At 34.5% G+C, this 21766-nt stretch overlaps 3 protein-coding genes across 7 annotated transcripts in view; 1 reads left to right on the top strand and 2 right to left on the bottom strand.

Moving 5' to 3' along the window:
• LOC109336257 (callose synthase 9-like) overlaps window positions 1-14045 on the bottom strand; it is a 37582-nt gene extending 23537 nt beyond the window's left edge. Inside the window, exons 1-22 of one of the 5 annotated variants that reach the window (XM_019572746.1) lie at window positions 14023-14045; window positions 13676-13785; window positions 12734-12938; window positions 11665-11762; window positions 11273-11439; window positions 8983-9079; window positions 7461-7571; window positions 7256-7381; window positions 5090-5179; window positions 3773-3870; window positions 3564-3681; window positions 2800-2931; window positions 2522-2598; window positions 2367-2445; window positions 1747-1866; window positions 1448-1550; window positions 1170-1293; window positions 860-1046; window positions 692-744; window positions 399-459; window positions 159-240; window positions 20-69 (exon numbers count right to left, since the gene is read on the bottom strand). In XM_019572746.1, coding sequence (XP_019428291.1) covers window positions 20-69; window positions 159-240; window positions 399-459; window positions 692-744; window positions 860-1046; window positions 1170-1293; window positions 1448-1550; window positions 1747-1866; window positions 2367-2445; window positions 2522-2598; window positions 2800-2931; window positions 3564-3681; window positions 3773-3870; window positions 5090-5179; window positions 7256-7381; window positions 7461-7571; window positions 8983-9079; window positions 11273-11439; window positions 11665-11762; window positions 12734-12935 — 2175 coding nt within the window. In that variant the 5' untranslated portion in view covers window positions 12936-12938; window positions 13676-13785; window positions 14023-14045. Of the gene's footprint in view, window positions 1-19; window positions 70-158; window positions 241-398; window positions 460-691; window positions 745-859; window positions 1047-1169; window positions 1294-1447; window positions 1551-1746; window positions 1867-2366; window positions 2446-2521; window positions 2599-2799; window positions 2932-3563; window positions 3682-3772; window positions 3871-5089; window positions 5180-7255; window positions 7382-7460; window positions 7572-8982; window positions 9080-11272; window positions 11440-11664; window positions 11763-12733; window positions 12939-13661; window positions 13856-14022 lie in introns of those variants that run through there. The other 4 variants (XM_019572745.1, XM_019572747.1, XM_019572744.1 and 1 more) reach the window with 4 other exon arrangements.
• LOC109336258 (callose synthase 2) lies at window positions 16383-18009 on the bottom strand. Its single transcript, XM_019572749.1, has 5 exons — window positions 17722-18009; window positions 17179-17279; window positions 16770-16894; window positions 16604-16697; window positions 16383-16411 (listed from the first exon to the last, which is right to left on the bottom strand). Exons 1-3 carry the CDS (start codon window positions 17903-17905, stop codon window positions 16871-16873), a joined length of 309 nt encoding a protein of 102 aa, XP_019428294.1. The 5' UTR covers window positions 17906-18009; the 3' UTR covers window positions 16383-16411; window positions 16604-16697; window positions 16770-16870.
• Window positions 19010-21359, top strand: LOC109336350. Its single transcript, XM_019572891.1, has 2 exons — window positions 19010-21214; window positions 21265-21359. The coding sequence occupies exon 1, from the start codon at window positions 19295-19297 to the stop codon at window positions 20870-20872; it is 1578 nt and encodes a 525-aa protein (XP_019428436.1). The 5' UTR covers window positions 19010-19294; the 3' UTR covers window positions 20873-21214; window positions 21265-21359.

The raw sequence follows: 21766 nt of genomic DNA, 5'->3' as shown, positions 1-21766 counted from the left end.
AGAGAAGCAATGCGCTTACAGCAAACACTGGACCCCATAAGCTAGCTACTGTCAAGGCGTTATAATTATCTGCAAGTAAAAGCACCTCAAATAACCAATAGTATCAAACTACGAAATTGCAAAGGCATAACCATAAAAGTAATCAGACCAGAACTTACTTTTTGAGACAAAATCATGCCAAGAGTATTCAATAGCAGTCTCTTTTATTATATCCCTTGTTGGATTCACCAGGGGCTTGATCTACAAACCACAATAGTAAAGCAGCAAACATATATAGATATAAGCATACAAGTATGTGTATATTTTCACTTTCATGCACAAACACATGAGAACAAATAGATCTGCTCTCCCATATGTGTGCATACAACCAAAGATAAAGTTATGAATGTATCACTAACCTGAAGAAAGTAAGCAAACGAAAATTTTCCACTCAAAATAAAAAGCCAAAACAGCATATACCTGGAAAAGGAGCAAGGTATTAACCTAATTTTTCCAACCAGCTAACAACTTCAGCTCCTTCACAAATCAGTTATAGAACATACAGCGCTTATACGCCATCAATCTCTCTTTTAGGAACATTTGTACAAAAAATATTATTTAAAATGTAGAGGCTAGAAAGCAGGGGGAAACAAACTAATTTTCCACATGTGTCTAAAAGTTTTTTAAAAAAGGAAAGAGATCCAGTGTTTACGTTAAGAAATCGGTACTCCTTTCATACATTCCTAGTCCAACGTAATGTTGTTCCTTCACCAGTCAACACAAAGAAAATGAAAAAAAGTCAACATAACTCCACAAATGGAAATACCAAATAAGATGACCCAATATAATTATAATAATTTATACAACTTCAGACAAACACCTGGTGCAACCACTTCAAAAAGCGAATTAAAGACCAATGATCACATTGATTTGATAGACTATGACATGCCGGTATCCACATGAAGAAACTAATGAAAATTTGGATACCAGCATAAGCCCCTATGACAATTACATACACTCTGAAAAGAATGGAATTAGCATTGCTATTATCTTCCTGGAGAACTTTCCTGCAGTCAGGCACAACCAGTTACGAAAGTAAAATCATTTTATGCAAGCTAAAAAAATATCAAAAGAACAAGGCGTTCAGAATTAGGAGTATATAAAATTATCATAATTGAAGCAATGCATACACATAAAGGAAAGTTATGACAACTGAAGCAATGCTAAACCACAGAAATCGAAGAATAATTCGAGAGACAGCTAAGCGACGCGTTGTTGAATATGCACCATACATCATGAGAATGTCAAGAACACCTAAAAAAGAAATGAAATCATGAGTTTACACAGGGTGGAGGAAAGAAAATATAATACTCGCAACACTTTTGTTGTCTTTTAAGATATTCACCAAAAAAGACAAATTATTCATATAAAGCAAAAGATATGGTAAATTCACAACAGAAATACATACTCTCAATGAACTTCATAACAACATATGTTGGACCAAGACTAAGAAGCTCCCGCAAAGTCTTGGCATTAAGATTTCCATTATTGAAAGCAATAATGGAAAGACCCTGATAATTTAGAATAAAATTAAGATGCAAAAATAAATGTTGAATGAACCATGAAACTGAATACCATATTACCAATTAAGAGTAAACGAATAGGAATATGAAGGAGAAAAGAAAAGTTCAACGCCAAAAATAGTAAATGAGGAGCAAGGATTTGCCAAAGGTCACGATTACAGAAAATAAAAAAACATGTATAAACCTGAAACATCATGAAAAGAAATATCCACAGTCGGTGGAAGCTATGATAGAGATGGAAAAAACTTCGATGCTCCACAAAAGATGTTTTCCCCCGATGCTGCCTGGCAGATGCAAGCATTTTCTGCATTGAACACAATAATAAATAAATCGTCATGGAAGTCAAGCTAACAGTATAAAATCAGGACACTCATCAGCTTATTAACAACAATGGAAGATACAAAGCTACAACACCTATGTGTTCTACCATACGTATATGTTAAGCTACTATCAGAACCAATCTAAAAATCTTACTTTAAGACCCTCACTGATACCTGTTTCCATAACCACATATCATGAATCATTTATTCTTTCAACACAATAATTCAAGCCCGGGAAATCAACATTCCAATGCTGTTGTGCATCAATTTTGATGTCACAGATCCTCACTTACACTCTTACATCAGCCTGGTTTTAGAATGATGTGCACTACAAGCAGACAACCTTTTAAAGTAATAAATCTACCTGTCTTTTAACGCTGCTATAACCTATATCAGTACTCAAGATCCAAGACAGAAATGCTATGAAAACCAACAGCAACATGTAACGAGAAGAGAATCTAACATAATTACACACCACACAAACCTTTGATCTGGGCTGTGGCTTATGGAAAAATGAAGAACTTGTGCGCCATGGCCAACTAAGCTCAAAGCAATGGAGTGACCTAGAAAAATGAAGGGTTGGACTTCTGCCGAAGTAACAATTGAAACAATCAGAAATGGTCATCAAAGAAAGTTTACCAGAAATATTCATTAAAATCATCATAGTTTCTCCAGGATGAATGAGGTGCCTTCCCATTATCATTGCTCGCAGCTTCCTGAAAGTCCAAGTAAAAGAGTAATGAATTCGTAATATTGAACAAAAAGGATTGACCCTGAGTTCAAAAAAAATGCAGTTAAAAAACAACCAAAGCTGAACATGTGCTTATCATTTACTTTAGATATACAAAGCAAATTTCACCTAAGTTTTCAGAACACTATTATAATATATAATATTACAAAAAAATTGCTAAACTCACTGTAGCAACAATGTCATAGAGTGGAAAGATAACTTGATCAAGGAATGAGATATCAGTCCCATTTTCAGAAGTGCAACTTTCAGCAGGCTGTGCAATCTGCTGCCTTATGATTTCTTCCATCTCTCTTGCCATCTGCATATAACATTTACAAGCCATCAGTCTAGGAGAGGAAAAGGGGGGAGGGGGGGTAAGGATCATAATGTTTTTCGAGGGGGGACAAGGATCATCTAAAGTGAGAAAGTGTATATCCACCATTAAGATTTAACAGGTGGAAATAACAATTCAATTTAGAGGTGATAATCAAAGGTAGCTGCACCCTTGATTGCTCACTTCAAAGTAGTTTTGCCCATGTTTTTTTCGGAGGGGGTGCGAACACAAGACATGAATTAAAGAGTTTTATAAAAGGAACTTCTGGATAAAAAATAAACAAAAATAATTGCACTCTACCATATAGCAAGAAGAAGACTGGTAAAAAAAAAAAGCTTGTGATTTAACTAATCCAATAATAATTTATTTCTTAAAGGTTGCCTCTTTGTTTGCAATAGTTCCCAACTTCAGATGTAACAACGACGACTATTACATTTAAATAGTGTAGACAGCTTAATGAATATAGGAAATATGGGATTCCTAACATCTTTTCACTAGATGCTTAATTGAACCCTTTAATTTAATAAGAGCCTATCAGATAGCAATGTCTGTCAATTAACAGCCAAACAGAACAAATCAAAAAACTGTCTAAGACTCGGTTCAAAAAATTAGCTTACGTGATGGAATATGTAGCACAAGCATTCTGGCAGAAACCTGATATTTGCAGCTTCACCCCATATTAAGAAATATAAAGAAACATATAGCAATTTCTTCTCTTTACTAACAGCCTCCAAACTACATAAACCATTATAGCTCCATTAATTCAGCAATTATACACGACTAAAGATCATTTGATATTAAAACAAAATATCGATAGCATTAGTACCTGCTCCAAACAGGCTGAATATTTAAGTAGTTACACCATTTTATGTAATTTTCGAGGGGCTTGAGGAATGTTTTCTGCACAGCTGCTTCATCCAATTTCTGGAAACAAGTCCAGTAGAAAGTAAGAAGCAAAAAAAAGAAAATAAATGTGAAGCATGACTCACATGACTCCTAATCTTTACGGCATGTATTCTATTCCATAATGTGATTTTTCGGAAGCAAGAAATTTCACTCTGTGGATCGATTTGAAAGTGTAAATTTCAGGTCTACCATTTTGACAGTGGAGCTAAGCAATAGAAATACAGAATTTTCCGTAGATAGCATTGCTTGAAACAACTGCCCATGTATTCATATACTCAATGTATGTACCATTTTTCACACTTTCTAACCAGATGTTGCTTTATATAAAAAACACTACATAAAATTGGTAACAAAAAAAGTAACATCATTAACATATAAGCCATAATACAACTACTACATGCTAATTTCTAGATGCCAGAAATCTTTTTCTCCTAATATTTGTATTAACCATTATGCACAGGTGTATTGTATAGAATAATGCATTCAAATGATGCATAGCACTCCTATGGCTGGCTATTATGATTTGAGTATTAAAAGAAGAGAGTGAGAAGAAGATGAAAGTGGGTCAGGGACAGAAATTGAGTAACTGAGTTTGTGTTATGAATATTATCAGATCAGAAAATCTCAGATCTTGGGGAATTTATACATTTAGAACTGTAGCTGTAAGTGACAGCTGGCAACTAGCTATAACAGTTACATAATGACCAGTAACAAAATACGCTAACAGCTAAGTACATATTCTAACAGAGTTTACAATACACTAATGCTAGCATACTTGTAAAAAGTACATATTTGGTGTGGATACCTGGGCACACACAAGACATGGATGGCAAACAAAATATCCTCCTAACTCCTAAAGTCCTAAATTGACAAAAAGCATAAAGCATATAGCAGAACACACATTAATTGACACCATTCAATAGACCATCGAGCTGAGCAATGAGCACCGCCAAAATGCTGAGAAGAAAACTCTTATCAGTCAGACTTCTGCATATTCATTTCAGTATTCAGCACCTCATTGCACACATCCCCACTATCAAACACTAGCTATAAATGAACATTTTTGCTTCAGCCTACGGTATAATACCCCGTTTCCTAATCCAACCCACCACAACTTTTAGAATTATAACTACTTTGTTTTACTCATTTCACTCAGCATATAGGAAAATAAAGATCTCAAATTTTCAATGCAATAGTACAAAATTCCTGACATCCTCTAAAACAACTAAAGACTTACAGGGTCAGTTTCATCTGGAATTCCAAGCCGAGATTGCTCATTTGCAAGCATGTGAACTATGTGTTCACGCTGATTAGCTACATTATCTTTCTGGCAACAACTTATCATTATTAGATGCGGGAGAAAAATGACTTGGCAATAATACCAACACATCAAACATATTTCATTCATAATACAAGACTAAATAAATCTGCCAAAAAAATATTATTTATTTAAAACAATTAAGAGAAAGAACAAAAAATAAGAAAACCAACAAAGAATCAAAATTGTCAATTGTGAAAATCTCTAGTTGAATTAAGTGTTTTCCCAGCCTGAACAAAATCATTGCTTCAGCAGTTTCTCAATTTTGGCACCAAGTGATTCAGAATGGGAACAATGAATCACAGCCCATGTGATGATGTATCGATATAAGTTTACGGTTACTGTTCTAATTACCAATAATGTAATACCTACAGGCTACAGTTAGTATCAACTTTTTCTGTTAAGTGATTGCTAGTCCCTGTTAGTTGTTAACAGTAGATATAAGTATATAACTATTTCTCTAGCTGTCACATTACACTTTCACAGTAACAGTTTTATCACTTAAAATGAATCACTGTCTTCCCAGCTGTGCTTCTATCAGTTTCTTCCTCTTATTTTCTATTGTTTTCCTATGCTTCATTTCTGTTAGAATATCTAGCAATCTCATGATACTTTGTTGTATCTTAAAATTGGTTAGTCAATCATGTTACAATCAATTATGCCATTATGGGTAATCTTGTGTAATTTTGAATCGCCTCATCGCATATCGTATTCATATCAATCTTCTATTAGTTTGATTCTCTATTTTCTCTCCACCTTCATCCCTGCCTATACCCTTCCAATTCAACAATTTCGTTTTCTTATGTACATAGGAATCTGATGGTTCATTTCTTGAAGGCTTTTTTACTCTAATATCATCTCTCTAAATAACATAATTTTCCCATTAGAAACCTTTATTCTATTCAGTAACTTAAGTGATACAGAGAACTCCAGTCCCTTTTGAACATCATTTTGGTTATCTCTCAGCCAATTCAACCCGGAGAGTTTGAGTTTGCAATGTTTTGGAGAGCCCAACCATCAAAAGCACCTTGTTCACAAAGCCATTTCAAGTCCGAAACTCTAAAAACACATTTTTTGGACAAATGTACTTAAAAGGACTAACAAACTACTTGTTGCAGATTTGGAGAGCTCAACTGTTCTTGACAAGGTTTTAATAAAAACACAGGCTAAGTGTCCAATTTATATGGTCCTTTGGTATGAGGGTCTCTGCTAGACCAAGAAATGTGATGTAAAAGAGGAAGGGTAGAAAAGGATGCAGTTGTTTCGGCCAAGGGTACAGTAACAGCAGGGTGGGAAACATTCAAGCTATTTACCTGCGGCATAACAATATGCCTATGTGGCAGTGGGAACTGGGTGAGAAGGAAAATTTAGCTGGGGTGAGCGGGGACAAACGAGAATAGGAGAGTGAAGCTAGGCAGTTGTTGAGTGGGGCAGGGGGCCTTTGAGCCGGGAGGTTACAGGGATCTCGATGGCCTGTGGTATCTATTTTCTCTTTTCTGTTTATTCTGTTTCTCTGGTACTAACAGACTCCCCTAAAAGCTGATCTTTATGGCTTCTCTTTGGTGTTCTCACACTCACAGCTGATCATAGAATGGTGCTATCTACCATATACAGAAAGATAATGGACGGCCTTGCTGCATTAATGGTTTTCTTGTTTTCGGTAGTGTAAATGTTTTGCTAATTTTGGTAATCACAGAAAGAAATTGAATACAGAAAAGATATTCAGCTTAAACTGAAAGAATGAAAGGATTTTTGGATGCAATTTTCTTCACCAAATTAAAAAATTACAAGAAATCACAAGCTGGTAAGTTAATCACTAGTTATTTTCATTGGCATCCCTAAATTTCTTTCTCTCTCTCTCTCTAAGTGTGCATGCATGCATGCCAAGGAAAAGGAAAGTGCAGTTGGTTTTCTACATACAAATGCCCAGATGATGCCAAAATTAGCCCACTAACACTAAACTTTTCTAATAAATATGACAATTTGGTTTCACTGCATATCACTATAAAAACAAATCAGTTCAATAACAGGAAAGAGTGATGCAAGATTGAAAGGACCGCATCAATCTTGGCCTGACATACAGACCTGAAATCCAAAAGTATACTGCAAAAAATCAAGAATGTCAGGATTCCTTGTAGGAGAAATGAAATAGCCTGTAGGCAACTCCGGTAAGCCACTAAAATACTTCAAAGCCGAAACTGCTGCTTGCACCTAACAATAAATGTCTTTAGGTAATAAACAGACATGCTCATACAAAAACTTGAGATCTAAAACAAAGAAACTAAATAACCTCAGGGAACAAAACAATAGCATTTGTAGAAGAAGGAGCATCTAAGGGGATAATGTTGTAAGCAATCAGGTCCTCTGTCAATGCAGAATCTGATTCCAATACCCGCTTGAGCTGCAAAAAAAGGAAAACAGTTGAAGGGATGCACAGATACAGAAATTATTAGACTTTGACTGTAAGAGCCATGTGGTGGAGTGCAAAGCATTAAACAACCTTCCCAGTTATGACTCACGTCAATCTTTTTAACTTTGAAACCATTCCAGCCCACAACTCATAGATATAATTATTTAAAAATAAAATAAGAAAAACTGTAAATAATCCAAACAGAACTTCATCAATATTTTACGGTGCTAATCCCTCAGGAGTACTCCACCTGAAACGATACACTGATACAGCAAAATTGACTTCTTTCACTAGAGCACTTCTCTCCATCAAACATCTTTTAACCATGTAGTAATGGAAGGCTAGCACCTCAAACACTTAGGTGACCTTGCATATTTACATGTGCCTTTTATTTATCCCAATGTAATAATAAATGATTCATTGGTGCAAGAATGACTTAGCACTTATTCAATGCTAAATGCTTTCATGTTACACTGCTTAATGCTGACCAACTTAACACCACACCAAAACCCAACTGAAACTCAGTTTCATCACAGTAAAAATGATCAACGATTCCCTTCTGTGATACAGCAACATATCTGTTTTTCAAAGAGTCAAAGTAGTTCATGGAAAAGGAAAATAATAAATAAGAAGTCTCCAAACTAGTCCTGGCCTCTTTCACACAGGTATTATTAGTTCCTCTAAAGTATTTTTACCACACATTTCTCCATATTTTCCCTCTTCGTTTACATATATAAAAAGGAACATCAAAAAATCATCCAAACAAAAAATAAAGCATTAGAGAAAAACACCTCTGCTTAGAACTGCAAACAAACCCCCCTTTGCAGAATAGACAACAAAGCTCCCTTAAAATACAATTAAGCTAGAAAACTAAGGCTGAAATCAAGTTCTCTTCACTATTCTCTTCTCTGTGTTGTGTTTGATGTATATAAAGGAACAACTGAAACTAAACAGTACATCATAGATTGTTGAGTCAACAGATAATTTTTGTGTTCTTACCTATTTGATGACTAATGCATGGAACTACAAATTTTGTTATCAACTATTTAATATGCACAAGTACTTGGACAGAATAACACAAGTTTATTGAAATAAATTTTATGTTGAGTACAGTTCATTTTGAACTACTAAAAAGGCAAATTAATATTTGATCGTTTTTATTATATTTTAGCATTTAATAGTCAATTATACTGACAAAGTAATCTATATATGCAATTCATTTTCTCAAGATTCTATGAGTAGATTATTGAAATAAGCTGAAAATAGATTATAGGAAGATCATAAACTATTTTCAAAAGTTGTTCTAATTAGCCTAATATAGTGTTCTGTCACAAGCTGCTTTTTGTCTAGTAGAAAGCATCATTCGGTTCAATAATATATTTAAAGGCACCAAGAACCCAACCTCGTCTGGGATTTCCTTGGTCAGCTGCTCAAGAACTGTTCCTAAAACCTTTAAGGTAGCAAAAACCCTTTTCCTCTTCACAGTCTTGCGTTCCAACCTGTGTTAAGCATAAAAAACTTAATGTGAAAAGGAATAAGACAGTTGAGACAATAAAAACATGCATAAATTAAAAGCCATACTAGACATTACAGATTATTTAAGAAGTCCATGAACAGAGCTTACGAACTGAATAATTATTTTGAACAAACAACGAAATGTTCTCCACAGGGAAGAAGGAATAAAAGCGGAACTTCTGGGAATTATCCCAAACTCAAGAGAGTAGGGTTCCAAAAGCTCCCACGGTTCCAGAATCAAAACAAGGAATGATACAAAAGAAGACACCTTGATTCCTTTCTGACGAACATGTTTTTCTGATAGAGTGGGTCCTGCTTATTTAGATAGGGAGGAGCAGGATTAGCATCTTGCGTCCTGGCTACCTCAGTCGCTGTCAGAATCAGTTCAACCACGGGTTATTGGTTCCAAGCACGTGTGGTAAATATGGGAGTAGTTACACCAGCTCTATCACTCATTGACCAAAGCTTTTGGAATCTGAGCTTCGTAACACAAAGAAAGGTACTCAAACAATTTCTGAGTATATTTTACGCATTAAAACCCAAGTTAATTTGCTATCTTCGATTTATAGCTTATTGCAAAGGTAGCTCACAACTCAGTGTCATTCAGTTAGAATATTCTTTGTACAAATAGCATATTCAGATAGTTACCTTAGCTTAACTTTTCTAATACTCTTCTGAATGGTTACACATCTCTCTCTACTTCAGTATCTAATACAGCCTCTAAGTAGTGAAACAAATGAAGTCTCCGACTGAATAGCACATAACACATATATACAGAGGAAAAGAGAGCTTTATGGGGCCAACAAACCAGCAACAAGTCATTAGTGTGAATCCTATTGAGGATTGTTGTCCAAGCAAAAGACCTGACCTTAGATGGAGCTTTGGGTTTCCAAATTGATTTGTCAAGAACAAATCTTCCCTTTGTAGGAGAATGGGTGAGAGAAGATAAGACTTGCATGAAAAATACCATGAGAATCCAGGTTACAATTCTCTTGATTTCAAGAAAAGGGGACAGAACCAAGCAAAGCAAAACGGGACTGAAGTTCACTATTTTTCCCAATTGTTCAAATTTCTGGAAAAAATGGAAATTAATAATTAGAATTATAAACTAAAAAGAAGTTTGTATGGGAGAAACGTACACAACATAAAGCCAGAATAGACCAGCAAAAACTTCAGAAAGAGGAACATTTCCCACACAAGGGTCCACCCAAAGCCAATTTTTTTAGCCATCCCCCAAATCGGGAAAAACATATGGCATAAAAGAAGGTTACCCTTCTGGAAAAATATTCAGAGGACTCCCATGAATCACTCGATCTTAGACACAGATATCAGAGATTATGTCATTCAGTATAGAGCAGTTAGATCTGATAACTTTAACCACCTAACAGTATCCTAACGATAACTGTAACTACTTAACAGGGCTAAGAGAATGTTACTATACTAAACTATCTCTAATTCTAACATTCCCCCTCAAACTAGAGGTGGTACTATGAATACATACTAGCCATGAAGAGAGAGAATATAGTTTCTGAAGCTACTTCTTTCCAAAATAACAAAAAGCACTGTTGTGTCACACAGGTCCAGTGTACTAATCACACTATTGTAAAAGATCTGGGATCCATGGGTTCCAGAAAGAATAACATGTTAGCTTTAAAAGAAAATGATACTCTTCTGGGGCAATAGTAAAGGCATATACCTCACAATCTACCTCATTGTGCCATTAAGAGATCAAAGCAAATATATTTTCAACAGAGCAGCTGTTTGGATGCCAAAACAGAAATTTCCCTCGAACAACCTTTAAGTGTTCATATCACAGGTGTACCTTATGCTCCAGTTTCGTCCATATGAATAAGATACGGATTTGTAGCATTCTTGATACTAAATCATAATAACTAAAAAATTAAACACAATATATCACAACAATGTACTGCGAACAAGAACGAGCAAGGCATCTCTATACCATTAGGAGGGGGATTTCCACAGAAAACAAAACAATCAACACGAAAAGATAATGCAACAGCACAACAAGAACTGAAGAATGAAAGAACAACCATTGCGTTCTTGCACTCTAGAACTCGGATCCAGGGCAGGTAATGCCCCAAGGGGAGGGGAAAAGAGGAAGCATGGGATTTATTTAAATGGGTGTTGCACCCATTTACTCAGTCAAAAATACATACTCGCCAAGAATCTCCCGGCTGAAAGCACCAGATTCCCTCAACTTCGTTTCTTCCTCACGTAACTTGTCAGCATTATTATTGTCTCTATAAAGCTTGTAGAACTCTTGTAATCGGGCAATATCCTGACTTCTATCTATGGTTCCAACTTCTCTTTTAGCCAGCTTTTGCTGAAAATATAAACAAAGGACATAGATTAAATGAATAATAACAGTTCAATAAAATAATGTATTGCTAAAATATGAGGCAATAACTGTATTTCACCATTTTAAAACTATGTTTGAGTTACAATTAAGTAAGAATCAAATCCAAATCTGTCTATAATAGTTCGGGGAAGGATTTCAGTCATTTTCTCAAGAACTTATTTTGAGGAAAATCATACTAGAAATATACACCTTAATGACAGACAGCAGACCAGTCTTGAATTGTAAAACACCTCGGCCTTCACTGTTAGGGTCCAAATTTTGAGATAATGAATAGGCATGCTCACATACTGCGAGAAAAAAGAATCATTTAGAACAAATATAAGGTATCTAGGGGATTTCAACATCAAGGTTCTCAAAGAAAAATGTCTTCCCACAAAAGCACACATTTCTCACCATCTAACACTTTCCTATCAATCACTGTGGAAGAAAGCTGAGAGATAATCCTAAAATACATGCAGAAGCTGGTTTGCGGTTCATGGCCATTATATCAAGTGCCTCAGAGGAAGCTAACTTAAAATGAGCAAGGTACGAAGACCTTATAATAGCTGAATTTGAGTATTTCCATAAAGAATGAGCGGACAAAACACATGAAATAGAAGTATTCGTAGTGGAACATATAAAATAGAAACAGGGATAATCAAACAGAACATACCCACATTGTTACCAATTGTATAAAACAAAACTAGTCATCAATTGTTCCACTTCCACAGTGAACCACGACCAATGAAACTTCAAGGAAGTCATTTCAAACTACCAAGTTTTCAAATCTGCAATACCTAAGAAACCTTTTGGTTAGGTTAAATGGGATTACTTTGAAAAGGCTCTTGACATAAGGGTTTGGAACAAAAGGATTAGACCACTAGTTTCATTCGCATTCCATAATAGTACTCAACAAGCTTTGGCTTTTTCGAGGATTTGGAGGCAAACATTCTTTACTTAAGAGGCTTTTCCTCACCGTTGGAAAACAGAAGGAAAAAACAAATCCTTGGAGTCAAATGGAACCTTAGCTATACACCAAAAAGTCTAATCTGAATTTATTTATTTCATTTTCAGTCAATTAATTGAGAAATATGTAATTTTCTTTTCCTTTACTTTTTTCACGGTATGTCAATATAAACGCCCTTTAAGCAGACAAAACATTCAATGATAAATAGCCCATCCTTATGTACAATTAAAAGTTTAAAACAGGCGTCAGAATTAAAATCAGAAATATAAAAAAAATTCATGAGGAATACGAAGCACGTAGTGAAGAACATACATATCCTAGAGATATTGGGATCCTCATCTTGAATTCCATCTGCGACTCTTAAAATTTCATCAATATCCCTATTTTTTGCAAGTGCGGATGGTACATTTCCAACAATTCCACCAACAGGGTGCGCATATGCATCACCACCGGTCCTTGCCTTCCTCAATGCAGCACGGACTAGCCGTTCCCAGAGTTTCTCAACTTGAGACATTTTCTATAATCATAAAGTAAAATCAAACAATTGAATAATTTAGAAAACAAAATCTAAAACCATTAGCATATGTACAAATTGGAATAGCGAGCTACAGGAACTTGAGGCAACATAAAGAAGTTGAAAATATTTGTAACAGCGAGCTACAGGAACTGACTGGCTTACATTATAGGAATTAAATTTTCTAAGATGCCTCTCTGGAAAAATAAACAAAGTCAAATATGAGCTCTTAGTTGAACAGGATAAATCAAACAGAAGATCTCTTAAACATTTCAAAAATGTTGACAATGCTAACCTCCACGCAGACACTATATACAGTACATGTATACGTCAATGGAATTAAAAAAAAAGTTAAGAACAGCAGTCAAATTGTTAATATTGCAGTACAGGGTAACAAGATTCGAGAATTCATATTGACTTGAAGAATTCATTTTTTTCGAAAAAATATTCAAGAATTCATCCTTATCGAAAAAAAGATTCAAGAATTCATATTGACATGAAGAATTCATCCTTATCGATAAAAAGATTCAAGAATTCATCCTTATCGGAAAAAAGATTCAAGAATTCCTATTGACTTCAAGAATTCATCCTTATCGGGAAAAAGATTCAAGAATTCATATTGACTTCAAGAATTCATCCTTATCGGAAAAAAGATTCAAGAATTCATATTGACTTCAACACAATTACTACAATACAGAAACACTCAAGCATTTACAGTAACGGTACCTCTACCTATTTACCTCAAAAGTTCATAACAACGTGAAGTGATGAGAAGTTTTGTTGAATAAAGTATATCCACTTCAACCTTTGCTTTTCAGCAACAAATTCAGAAGCACCAGTACGAAATCCACTGCAATACAAAATTTCTTCCAATGTTAACAAAAAAACTCAAAAAATGCAACAGCAAACTCTGTAACTGTATAAAAAGAAAGAAATAAACATGAGATCATGTAATTTAAACTAAATTGATCCTCCGTAATAAAAATAATAACACGGAATAGAAAAACATCAATGTAGCTAAAATTCTACGAAAGTAAGCATAAGGAAATGGAAAAAAAACAAGCTAAGGGAAAGAGAAATGTAGAACCCTAGGGGAATGGTTTAGTTGAAAACGCGGAGAATTTGTGATGAAATTCGACAAAAACGGTTAGTACTTTATGTTTGAAAAGTGTGATACGTTTGCGAATATATAGCAAAGGTTAGAGTAAGAAAGCATGTAAGAAAGTTGGTGTGTAGTGAGGAACCGGACAAACTGGTTACAACCCGCTTAAACACATACGTCACGCGGTTAAGGAAATGGGAAGGCCAACCGGTGATAAGAAAAATAATTGAATAATCTTGTCAACCCATGAAGACTATATATTGAAATTTAATTGAAATAATATTTTTTTCTTATTATCAACTGATTATACATTATTATATTATTAAAAATCATTCACGTCATAAGGTATACGAAATATTTTATTGGTAATATTAAAATTCATAATTGGTATTATTCCATGAAAATTATTTTATTTCAAATAGAAAACAATTAATTAATGATAACCCATCGTTGAAATATGAGTGTAATATTAATACACTGACAGTGTAAAGAATTATGCACAATCAGTACATCATTCACCTTCATTTGAATTATTTTTTGTGAAAAGTCAAACATAATTGAACATGAATGGTAGAAAATGGAGTGGCAGTGTAAAAAACTCTTACACTGTCGATATATACATCTTTTTCTCAAGAAATATTAGAACAAATAAAATATAGCTTATAATCAAGAAAATATTGATTTAGTAGCATAAGACTTTACTAGATCTTCACGTATTGTGTTAGAGCAAATGTCAAATGTCCAATTTCTATAAATGATATTTATTGGAATGAACAATCACATACCCAAAATAAATTAGTTATTTACCTATATTATAACTTGGTTATAAAATATGGTATCTTAGAGGCTAAGCTATATTTGGTAGACCATGTTAATAATATTTAAAAAAAATAATGAAATGATTGATCTATTTACGTTTAATTTAGCTTAAGTATTAATGATAAAATTTTATTATTGAAATTTAAATCCATGTTCATTCCAACTTTTTTCATTCTATACCATTTAATTCTGTAACATAATTTATAAGGTAATAATCTTATTTTTCCCATTAAATATTAATAATTATGTTTTATTTGTTTAATTTTAATATGATTTGGTAATTTATTTATTAAGTTTTAAATAGTCAAACTTTCTATAAAAAATCACAAAATAAAATTTAATAATTCAACAGTATAAATACTACCACTCATGCATCAATGATTTTTTTAATTTAGGGGATGAGAGACTTGATCAATAACATTGTTGTTCCTAATAAGATTATCTAATTATGAGTTAGATCAATGATATTATGGTTCATAACCAAATGACCTAATAATGAGTTATAAGTTCCACCTAAGTTAGAGGGTTGAAAGTGATATGAACAAATATGAAATAAAAAGCAACAAGAAAACCAACCAGCAAAATGATACAAACCTAAGCTTCCTTCAAGGCATATATTATAGTTGTGATACAATGTTGAAATTACAATACATATGAAAGACGGAAAAAGAAATACTAAAATAGTATAATAAAATGATAATATTATGAATGATAATGTGAGTTTGTGATAATAATGTGACATAAAATACTTTATAACAAACTCTATTATACTAATAATAGATTCCTATTTTAATAAGAAACAAATGATGAATGTAATTTTAATTACAAGGAATTTTCTAAGATCCTTTACACAAATCTAAGATATAGTAATAATATTATCTCAATATTAAAATATCTTCTCCATTTTTTCTATAACATAATTTAATATATTCTCAGAATAAGCTTACTTAATACTTCAGAGAATGTGTTTTAATAAAAAAACATTAATTGATCTAATAATAATAGTCCCAAATTAAGAAAGTTCATTTGCCTTCAAAGAAACTAAATTGAGTCCAACGTACAATAAGAGAGATAAAGAAGCCTGGTTAAATGGTGGTAACAAAATTGAATCCTAAGATGCATTCATTCTTAGTCAACGACTACTTACATTTGCCACATAACAAAAAGTTGCTCAAATGCTCAAATTATTACAGCAATCAAGGAAATGGAGTGCTGAAACTAAAAGCCTTTTTTACATACAAATTATTCCTTGTTGCGAGAAGAGCGACCCTTCCTTTGGCCTCCAAGAATACGAGAAATTTGCAAACCTCTACTGAATGCTTGGTTAAACAGCATTCGGGTCTGAAATTCTGAAACAAAAGGGAACCAAGCCAAAAATGCAACTGGGGTGAACAAAAGCAAACCCATTATAACCTCATAACCACGAGCAAGAGTTTTTACTGATCCCCAAAATCCTGCTCGGCGCACTAGAGGCATCAATGCTTGTGCAATCTGCAAAATAAAATGACAACAATAAGCGGCGAAAATCAGCAACTTTATATTGAGTTTCCAAAATCTATCACAACACCAATGGTGAATCAATCATAGGCATTACCATTGAAAATAAAAAATATGGAACAACTTCAGTTATCAACTTTGTAAAATATGGAACAACTTCAGTTATCAACTTTGTAAAATATGGATAAAGTCCACATAAAAAAGGAACACCAAAAGGAAGATAATGTATTAGCCGCTAGAGAAAAATAACCTTGCGATCAACTTCCATAGATTGTGTCATGTTAACGACCTTCAAAACCTCAAAAAGAACATTAGCTGTTTGATATGCCTTGGTGAGCTTTGCACTGAAAACAAGACAAACTCACTTCTAGTCAAATGATAGGCAGAGAATGTTTCACATTATCTACACAACATACTGGTCAGCTTTATCAGCAGCATTTTGCAAAGCTTGGATATATTTTTTGTAGTAATGCTGATAAAAACTCTGCATCTCACGGGCATCACTTCTCTTTACCCTTCATTTCAATGTTGGATCGTTTTCCTAACAAAAATGAACAAAATGATAAAGATATGCATAGAATTAACTTGAAGGTTGTTGCCTATAAATCTTGCAAAGCAAAAATGTTTGTAAATAAGATGCTCGGGAGAACTTAACCATTTGAATCAACTTGATTTTACCATTCACTTTGTGGAGAAAGAGAACAAAACTTGTGATCTGATTTTCATTTCGTGGTATTGTGAAGGAAAGGAGCAAAACTTCAAAAGAGGATGTGCAAAAAAACATAATAACTGTCTCATGTAAAAACATGCATATTAATTGTTTACTCTTTCCAGACGTTGAAGAAGGGCAGTTTTAATTTGGCGAACACCACGGCCACTTGAAGTAGGGTCCAACCTATGAGCTTTTTCAAATGCATAAAACCGGCCTACAAGAGCAAAATATACATCCCTCAGAACAGAAATACACTCAGGCGCCAATAAATAAGAGCAATGTTTCTTGAGAATCAAAATAAGGACCTTTTTTGTATTTATTTTTAAAATGTGTAAATACAAGGAAGATTAAAATAAAATTTGAGAGATACACACAAATGTCTATGTAGAAGACAATTTAAGCATATCAAATGTGTAATTTTGAATCATCTTCACTTATCCACAATTAATGAGCTAATTTTACTGAACACTTCTAGTTTGATCAGCTAGCTAATAAGGCCCCCGACTTTTCAATCAATCTTCAGCTAGTTTTCAACCAGTTGTGCCAAGCTAGCATAGGCATTTTCTGACATTGAATATTACTAATCTTGTAACCAAACAATTGAAGTAAAAATTAGAGAAGCATGGTATGGTTAAAATGAGAAAGAAGGAACTTACAGAGATAAGAAACCCTGGGATGAGTTTTCTCAACCTCATTAGCAACACGAAGAATGAGTGCAATTTCGACAAGTGACGAAGGCACAACCTCACTGTCAAATATCGCCTCTCCAAGGTTCCCACCAGTTTGTGTCCGCGTCATCCGCCTCTGCGGCGGCAAAGACGGCCCCGGCCTCGACGACATTACAGATATTCTTCCCTTTCCGTTTCTTTCTTTCTATTCACTGAAAACTGTATCAATGAATGAACAGTAATAACGTAACAGCAGAGAGAAAAGAAATAGAAATAGTGGAAAAAATAAAGCTCAACGGCTCAAGCTAAAACACTGATTTCAGCCTTTAAAAAACAAAATTGATCAAGTAGTGCAAAGGATAACATAATAACAAAAAAGTATGAGACGGACCAGACGATCCGACCAACAATTATATAATTGAGGAATAAAAAAATAAATGACCTCCTATATAACAGTACAATCTATAATTAGTAATCTATTAATAACTTATATAACAAAACAATTCACCAATGGTGACATACGTAATAATTTTATATATATATATAACATTACAATTCATATATATATATATAACAATCTATACGAAACACCGGGAAAGTAATACATATATATAATAATTTAGTATGTAGTAACATTTATAATACTACAATCTATTAACATATATAATTGTAAAATTCACATATAATTGATTAATCACAAATTTGGTTGAAAAATTAAACAACAATATGTAGTTTGATTAAAAGAGTTCATAAATTTCTAAAATCAATGAATGAAACCAAACATAAATAATTCTTTACAAAATTACTAAACCAAATTACAAAATCAAACTATATTTTGTGATTTAGTTTCATTCTATTCTACTAATTTATGATTTAAAGTAGAAGTGCTTATACTCACCAAGGAAACTTTCAATCTCATTGAGTAATGAGGATGAAATATGTGTAAGGAAATAATTTCTATATTTACACTAGTTAGACAATGACAATGGTTACTTTTTACATGTTTTAAAAATAAATAAGAAAATAAAAATAAAATAATACAAATATCTATTAATGAATGAGTGTGAGAAGATAATTTCTCTCATCACATAAGGACATACATTATTCTTTTATCTTAATTAATATACCCACCTTCCATATACGGGAATAGACTTTTGGGAGGAGGGTGACACGTGTGCAAGTCACGCATCTGCAATCGAAACCGTCCATCTTTCAAATCAAACCGTCCATTTTATTCATCCTCCACTATATAAACCTTTTCGGTTATCACGAGCGCCTCACAGAAGCAAAATCTACCATCCAAGGTTATCAAAGTTCTTGAGAGATAGATAAAAGAAAACAAGAATTAGGGATTTCGAAATACGAACCCAGTAATACGTAGGTTTGATTATTCGAAGATCAAATCCCAATCATATCGGTTCCAAATTTTCGAAAAGAGGGATTTAGGGTTTCGATATTTCTTGGTGCCGATTTTCGTGATCGGCGATAGTATTTTCACATATCTAACCGTTAGTTTCAAACTCTATAGAGATTTTTTTAGGCCTAGGGTTTTTGTCCCAAGATGAACGATCAATCGCAGATGATGATGAATTTGAGCAAGATGAACCAGCCTCAGAGGATGAATCAGGCGCCGCAAATGATGAATCCGCCTCAGATGATGAATCAGCAACCACAGCCTCCGATGAATCATTCTTCGCAGATAATGATGAATCAGACTCAGCCTCAGATGATGAATCGAGGAGGTTATAACAAGTTTTGGTCTCAGCAACAACATCATATGGACCCTAACATGAAGTTTAAGAACCCTATGCAACCGAATTTTGTGAAACCAGGGCGAAGTAACAACTGGAAAGGGAAGAAGGTAAACGACAAGCGCAAAGACTCTAGAAGAATAATGGAGAAACCTAATCCTAGTGGTTCCCTCACTGTTCCGTTTCCAAACAACAACATCGTTGTTGGTGGTGGCGGTTACCAACCACCTACTCTTCATGAGTTGCAATCTCAAAACCGTTTGAAAGCTCGTAAGTTCTATCCTAAGAAGAAGTTTAACAATAGATTTGCTCCTTATGCGCCCAGGAATACGACGTCCTTTCTTATACGTGCTAAGAAATCGGGTGGCATTGCTTCGCTTGTGTCTCCTTGTCCTGTGACTCCGGCTGTGCTGCCCACGCCTATATTGTCCCCCTCGAGGGAGGTGTTAGGTGATATGGCGAAGGAGGAGTGGGGTGTTGATGGTTATGGCTCGATGAAGGGTTTGATCCGGCTTCGTTCGCCGGGGCATGATGCTGATGGTCATGAGGATGAGGATGAAGAGGATGGTGGTGGTGGTTCGAGTGAGAGTGACGTGGAGGAGCATGTGGAGGTGGAGAGGAGGCTTGATCATGATTTGAGCCGGTTCGAGATGATATACCCAAATAATGGTGGTGATTATAACAATGGGTTAGAGAACAGGGTTGATGACCAGGATTCACATATTGCGCAGCTGGAGGAGGAGAATTTGACATTGAAGGAGAGGCTCTTTTTGATGGAGAGGGAGTTCAGTGATCTGCAGAGGAGGTTATTGTTTCTTGAGAAGCAGAACCAGATCGTGGAAGATGTGAATGAGGAAGTGGTGAAGAATTGGTCTGATAATGAAAGTGAAGGAGGATCAGATGTTCCAGTTATGGGTATTGAGAACAATGTGGAGATGGTCCATTCTATGCTGGGGAGTGTGAGAAATGGAAACTTTGAGGTCAAGACTGAGGTGGAAAACGATGCAGTATCAGAGGCTGAAGGTGTAGGTGATGTTTGTATGGAAGAGTCTGTTCCGGATGAGTCAGTTACAAAGAAGGATGAGGTCAAAGTTAATGAAATGAAGGAGGATGAGTTTGTGATTAATGATGTGAAGGAAGCTAAGGATGAAGAAGCGATGCAGCGATTTTTACCAGATGAAGTTCTTGCAAAAGATAATGATGTGTTGGATAAAAATGTGAGTGGCGAATTTGAAATGCAGGACAGGAATGATGAACCAGTAGCTCTTGAAGCAAAAAATGTTAGTGTAAATGACATAGTCTTTACTGAGAAGAATGAATGCAAGGATCAGGTCGTTGGAACAAGCTTAGAGGCATTTGGAGATGATGATTCATCTGTACCGCGTTAGCTTAAGTTGCTTATCTTAATAGGCTTTCGATGGGAAGGCTAGGGTGAAACTAATTCTACAACTTCTTAATGCATAAAATGTTGGTATTTGTAGTCTTTTAGTTTAGTAGTTTAATGCTATATGTCTTTTTTTGGGGCATGATTTGGTAGAATGAAAGATTGGGGAAGACTTCGTGGTTTTAAACTTCGTAGTCGTATCTCATTGTCTTTAATGAGAACAATAAGGGCTCAGAGCTGACGATCTTACCTTTTTCCTCTTCTTTGATGGAGTTTGGTTGCCTAGGTGTATAGGAAATAGTAGAGAGGAAGTTGCTAAGTTTGCTGGTTCGTTTATGTTTTGGGGGTTAATTTGTGTCTTGTATGCAAAATGTTCCTCTTATTAGGAATATACAGAACCTGTGAATTTGTAAGAACTGATGAATACTCTGTACTTCTTCTACTTGTAGTTAATTTCATGGAATTGATTTTCTCTATTTTCTTTGTCGTGATGTTTTCTGTTTTTCTTTTTGCACATGAGGATTCTTTATACCCTCTCCTCTTTGTAATTAGCTCTCTTTGCCGTGATGAATTTCTTCTTTAGTTGAAAACTAACATTTGAGACAATCACTATGTACCATGAAAATAAGTGATACTTGTTAGTGAATGAATTGTTGAAGCATTGCAAGTTTTATGCCATGAATGAACTTTGTCAGCCAATGCCAAATTAAGTATTTTATACCGAGGAAAGTTTCTGTAATGGATTAATAATAGCTTTATGATGCACCATTAGCTAATAATACTGTACCATGTTAATCACTAGGCTAATATTTTAAGAGGAGTGGCTATGCCATGGTTGTGTTGCGCATACAAATATATGACTGCTTTAGCATAAAGTTGGAGCAAATATGAGAACTCA

Source organism: Lupinus angustifolius, chromosome LG20, assembly GCF_001865875.1.
Source record: "Lupinus angustifolius cultivar Tanjil chromosome LG20, LupAngTanjil_v1.0, whole genome shotgun sequence".
Lineage (NCBI taxonomy): Eukaryota > Viridiplantae > Streptophyta > Magnoliopsida > Fabales > Fabaceae > Lupinus > Lupinus angustifolius.
Note: the sequence above shows the minus strand (reverse complement) of the source record. Positions and strands in the feature narration are given on the sequence as shown.

Bases quoted from the DNA above. Each gene is read 5' to 3' on its own strand.
- LOC109336258 (XM_019572749.1), bottom strand. From the start codon at position 17,905: ATGTCGTCGAGGCCGGGGCCGTCTTTGCCGCCGCAGAGGCGGATGACG. The intron at 17,280-17,721 runs GTAAGTTCCTTC...TTGCTCTTGTAG, and splicing joins TCCCAGGGTTTCTTATCTCT to GCCGGTTTTATGCATTTGAA. The intron at 16,895-17,178 runs GTAAACAATTAA...CATTTTTGTTAG, and splicing joins TTCTTCAACGTCTGGAAAGA to GAAAACGATCCAACATTGAA.
- LOC109336350 (XM_019572891.1), top strand. From the start codon at position 19,295: ATGAACGATCAATCGCAGATGATGATGAATTTGAGCAAGATGAACCAG.